Raw genomic sequence first — 6017 nt, 5'->3', positions numbered from 1 at the left:
AAACAACTCAATAAAATCAAACAATCAAAAATCAAACAAAGACTCTAAAACTACATGCAAGAACTATATACAAGGAGGATCCTACCATGGTGGGGTGTCTCCCACCTAGCACTTTTCTTTAATGTCCTTAAGTTAGACGGTCATGAGCTTGAGATCATCTTTTTAGAACATCCTCAAGGACATCGATCTTGTCCTTCTTGTTGGCCTTGGCAAGAGTGTCCTTCAAGGGGAGATGCTTCCACTTGTCGATTGCACCATGATTGGGTGCCTTGTTTCTTTGAGGATATGGAAGTCATGGATCCTTCCCTTTTTCCTTGCTAACTCCTTTTATACCCAAATTCCTATTGACACTTATCTCATCATTACTCCCAAGGTGTTCTTCAATCACATCATCTTCAAAAATGTGACAACCAAAAATTGAATGTACCTCTAGAGGTTGCTTCATGGTTTCCTCCAATTTGAACTTCACCACCTTCCCTTTGGCTTCAAATGAGTAATCCCTAAAAAATAGATCTAATTTAAAACGGGATGTCTTCAAGAATGGCCTACCAAGTAAGATGGAGGATGGCCTATCCGAATCAATGGGAGGTGTCTCTAGGATATAGAAATCCACCAGAAAGATTAAGTCCAGAATTCTCACCAATACATTCTCAGCAATACCCACAACTGAAATTATAATCTTGTCCGCAAGCATAAACCTAGCTCCGGATTGCCTCAATGGTGTAAGGTTCAACTTCTCATAAATCGAGAATGGCATAATGCTCACACACGACCCAAAGTCGCACATGCAATCCTTAAGTTGAATCTTACCAATCATACAAGATACCAAGCAAGGACCGGGATCACTATACTTTTCAGGAAAATCATCCATCACAGAAGAAACAGAATTGCCTAATAGATTCATCCCTAGTCCACCAATCTTCTCTTTATGAGTGCACACATCCTTAAGGAACTTAGCATATTTCGGAACTTGATGTATGGCATCAAAGAGTGGAATTGTTACCTCCACATTCTTGAAGATTTGCACTATGTTGGGATCAAGCTCCTCATGCTTCTTGGCCTTCTTGGCTACTGTAGGGAAAGGTATAAGAATTTCTTCCTATAAGTTGCTCTTCCGCTTCGGTTCCTTGGCCCTCAATTGCTCTTCTTCTTCCTTTGCAACTTCTTCCTCCTTTTCATCTTCATCTATCTCCATTGTTTCACCAACTTCTACCTTAGGAACATCCTCTGCCAACTTAATGGGCTTAGGTTCAACTTCCTCAAGTGTTGTACCACTCCTCAAGGTGATTGCGTTGATGCTACCCTTTGGGTTTGGGAGAAGTTGGGAAGGAAGGTTGGATGAGCTAGAGACTTGGTTGGTATTGGTATTATTGGTAGGAGGTAGGGACATCCTTGAAAGCATTTCAGTTATGTTGGACGTTTGAGCACTCATGTTACCTAATTGTGCATTGATGTTCCTAGTGTTCTCCTCATTTTTTTCTACCATAATCCTAAGTCTCTCTTGCTCTTGATAGAGTGCACGGTCAGAGTCATCACATTGGTTAATGGAAGAAGAAGAAGGTTGATTGGTTTGTTGTCTTTGGTGAGGTGTTTGGTATCTATGGTTGTTGTTTTGGTTTTGTTGTGAGTGTTGGTATGGTTGGTTATGGTGGTTTTGGTTGGTATTGTTGTGATATTGGGAAGAAGATTGGTTGTTGTTGTGGTTGTTCCCTTGAGAATTGTCCCTCCACCCTTGATTAGAACTATTACCATGAGAATAATTGTTTTGACCTTGAGATTGATAGGGTGGACGGTTGTTGTAGTTCACGTTGGCTACCGCGAGAGTGTAATCCTCTTGGACTTGATGACATTGGTCGGTGTAACATGCGGTACTAGAGCATAAACCACATACTCTAGGAGGTCCTTCATGTTGGAGGATTTGAGGTGGGGCTTGGATGGCTTGGATTGATTGAATTGCCTTTTGTTCTTTGCGAATCTCTGTGAGGAGAGTGGTCATGTCTCCAAGTACTTTAGTCAAAACCGATTCGGAAGGAGGTGCTTCCACCACACTCTTGGGAGGATTGTTCCTCACCTTCACATGTTGGATAGCTTCGGCGACATTATTGATAAAACTCCATGCTTCCGCCGCCGTCTTATTCTTGGAAAAGGAACCACTACTAGAGGCGATGAGCAATCTCTTATCCGCTGGACAAAGACCTCCAGTGAAATAGCTAATGAGCAAGTGAGTGTCTAACCCATGATGTGGACAAGATTCCAACAACCTCTTAAATCGAGTCTAATATTCAAAGAGTGTCTCTTGGTCTTTTTGCATTATACTGGAAATTTCCTTTCGGATGTAGTCGATCTTCTCCGGCGGAAAGAACTTATCTAGGAACTCTCTTCTCAATAGGTCCCGTTCAGTCACCACTTCATCCGGTTGGGAGTTGAACCACTCTTTTGCTAACCCCTCAAGAGAGAAAGGGAAAGCAAAAACTATATAGCAATCTCATCGGCACCATGCCTTCGGACCGTAGAACAATCTACTTGAAAGTCTCTCAAGTGCCTAATAGGGACTTGGCCTGGTAGTCCATGATACTTAGGGAGCAAGTTAATCAGACTATTCTTCAACTCAAAATTCGGATCAAGATTCAGATACCTAGCTTGCAACGGTTGAAGAATGAGATCCGGTGCTCCTTGTTCGTGCAAGGTAATCCTATGTGGCTCTGCCATGTGGTTTTCACCTGTAGTATACAAAGATGTATCAGTAGTACCAACAGAGGAATAGGGAGTTGTGGACTCTAAGTCACTAGCCGTGTAATCCAACCGCCGCGTAGCTTGCCGAGTATGTAACAAGGTTCTTTCAATTTCGGGATCAAACTCGGCTAAACTAGAATTCGGTTGAGACTGAGTCATTCAACTTAGAAGTCATAGCTCATGCATAAAGGAAATCTAAACTAAAAAAAACAAATTAATGAAAGCAAGTAAACTATCTACAATATTCACATATTCACATAACCAATATCAAAACACATGTTGCAACCATTCCCCGACAACGGCGCCAAAAATTTGAAAGATGAGAATTACCGTTGGTCTAGAATTTCATCAATAGCAAAGATCATGTCATAGTATAGTCCTAAACCAACATATAATTCCCTTCGATCAAATTTTGATTTAGGTGTCACAAAGTCAACCCCAATATAAAGTAACTGAGAGTATTGGTCTGGGGTCGTCCTCAAGAGAATGGGCAAACATGTGCATCAATATTGGTTAGGATTTTGGGGTTGTGAGTCATAAACGAGAATTTAAACTACTATACTTAACATGCAAGGAATCTTAAAATGCAAGAAACTAAATCAAAGCAACTAGAGCCAAGTATAAGCAATTTCAATCTAGTAAGGAAACATATAAATCTACCTCTATTCTAGAACTAAGTAAACAACTAAACTAACTATAGCAAGAATCAAGCAATTGGGATTTTTTTGGGTTTCAAATATGAATAATAAAAGGAACTCTTGGCTAGGCATGGGAATTGGGGTCACCATCCTTGTCAACTAAACTAATCTACCTCATTAAGTCTACTTCTACGCTTGAAGTATATCAAATGGCTTGATCAATCTCAACTCATAAGTCCCAATCTAACTACTAATTGGCTTAGTAGTAGATTGGTGTCAATAGGTATCAATTTGACCACTAGGGTTCTCAAATCATCAAATCAATTAGACCCAATGACTCAAGTTTATCCAATCCCTTTAGCCTAGGCCAAGAGTAAAGAAAACTACTCCATAATCAAAGGAAACATTTCATCAAACACATGGTATGCACTAACTAAAGACATATTCAAATTGCAAATTAATTGGAAATCACAAGTACCCACTAGCAATTATCAATGGAAAACAACTCCAATAACACCATCAATCATAGAAAACATCAATGCACTAATAGAAATTTCAAGATCCACAAAGTTCATAGAATGAGAAGAAAAGGAAAATAACAAGAGAACACAATTCAACACAAGATCTAAACAAAATTATAACTAGATAACTCAAATTAAGTAATTGAAACTAGAATTAAGAAGACCCAATTCAGAATTTCAACAAGGGAAGATCAAAACAAACTAAATCTAGAGAGAAATAAGAGTTTCTCCCCTTAGAAAATAAGAACCAAAAACTAGCTAAAATTATGTGTAAGGTGTGAATGATTGGATCCCCCCTTTCCTCTATCAATTCCTAGGTCTTTTCCATGCAGAATCAAGTTGGATATGGGCCTGGAGCCTCCCAGAAATCGCCAGCCACGATTTCATTAATGAAGTCACATTCTGAGCGTCACGTGTGTGCGTCATCTGAGTTCTGCGAGCCACGCGTATGCGTCGGTCACTGCTGCGCCAATCCATGCGTGCGCGTCAGCCATGTGTGCTCGTCGCCTCAGTTCTCCAAAGCTTTATTCTTCATGTCCTTTCCACTTGTGCATGCTTCCCTTCCATCTTCTAGACCATTCTTGCCCTATAGATCCTGAATCCACTCAACAAACACATCACGATATCGAATGGTAATAGAAGAGGATTAAAATATAGCATTTTTAAGGTTAAAGAAGCATGTTTTAAGTCATGAACCAAAATTAGGAAGGAAACACAAAACCATGCACTTTATATGAATAAGTGCGAAAAATATTAATAAAATCCCCCAAATTCTACACAAGATAAACCATAAAATTAGGGTTTATCAAACCTCCCCACACTTAAACCAAGCATGTCCTCATGCTAAAAATTAAAAGACCAAAGAACATAGGAGAATGAGGTTTATGAAATGCAATTTACCTATATCGATGCAACTAATGCAAATGCTTCTATCTACTTGGTCAAAAGTGAATCAACTTCTAAGAGCACATACATGAACGAGTAGGGCTAAGGTAATATGATTACTCATGGACTCTACCAATTCAAATATAAAAAAGGAGTGTAAACAACTTGCAAGAAGAAAGCTTGTGAAAGCAGGGAACAAGGAGTTGAGTATCGAACCCTCACCGAAAGTGTATCCGCTCTAGTCGCTCAAGTGTATAGGGTTGATCGCTCAATTCTTCTCTAATCATACTTTCCAAGATTTGTTTTTCCTCTAACAATCGACAGTAATTCAGTGCATGCGTACATTCATCATGAGGGCTTATCTTTAGGTTGTAATAGGGCTAGGGTAAAGGTAAGGATGCATATATGGCCAAGTGAGCCTGAAATTTGAATCCTTGATTAACCTAAGCTCTCACCTATAGGGGTGGCAACGGGGCGGGTTTTTGCTCTACCCGACCCCGCCCCGCCTGACAAAAAACCCGCATAAAACCCGCTCCGCTCTACCCGCGGTAGTAAAATGTTAAACCCTAACCCGCTCCTGCGGGTACCCGTCCCGCCCCTACCCGCCCCTATAATTATTAAATCCAACAAATAAAATAAAATTTTAAAAATTATATAACCACCATTTACATACATAACATAAATTAAAGTAAAAATTTATATATGATATAATATTATTAATCATTTTACTAATTATTTTATATATGTTACATATATTATATATTAAAAATATATATATATATATATACCGGGGCGGGTAGGGGCGGGTTTAACCTAAACCCGACCCCGCCCCGCCCCGTTAAAACCCGCCCCGAGCGGGTAGGGGCGGGGTGGGTACCCGCGGGTTCGGGTAGTGTTGCCACCCCTACTCACCTAACACACACAACAACCTATACAATTCTAATACACAACCTAACTACCCATTCATTCACTTTTCACACACTCATGCATTTTCTTTCAATTCACAATCCATATGCATTGGTTATTATTGGCTTCGCCTTGGGGCATTTTGTCCCATTTTTATTGCTTTCTTTTTCTATATATTTTTGTTTTTTTTTTTCTATTTCTTTTTCTACAAATTTTTTTTATTTTTTTCTATCATTTTTCTTTTGCTTTTCTCTTTTGATGAATTATATACAACGATGCTAATGCATATGGTTCAAATATTCAATACATGAGTATGCACCCAATTCTCAATATT

At 39.4% G+C, this 6017-nt stretch overlaps 1 protein-coding gene across 1 annotated transcript; it reads right to left on the bottom strand.

Annotated features, from left to right (window-relative positions):
- Window positions 1-292: 292 nt before the first annotated feature.
- On the bottom strand, window positions 293-2892 carry LOC112763602 (uncharacterized). The gene is made up of 3 exons (XM_025809231.1): window positions 2524-2892; window positions 1111-2275; window positions 293-1068 (listed from the first exon to the last, which is right to left on the bottom strand). Exons 1-3 carry the CDS (start codon window positions 2890-2892, stop codon window positions 293-295), a joined length of 2310 nt encoding a protein of 769 aa, XP_025665016.1.
- Between the last annotated feature and the right edge of the window lie 3125 nt (window positions 2893-6017).

This window comes from Arachis hypogaea, chromosome 17 (genome assembly GCF_003086295.3).
Source record: "Arachis hypogaea cultivar Tifrunner chromosome 17, arahy.Tifrunner.gnm2.J5K5, whole genome shotgun sequence".
In the NCBI taxonomy this organism is placed as follows: Eukaryota; Viridiplantae; Streptophyta; class Magnoliopsida; order Fabales; family Fabaceae; genus Arachis; species Arachis hypogaea.
This window is presented reverse-complemented; position numbering and strand designations above follow the sequence as displayed.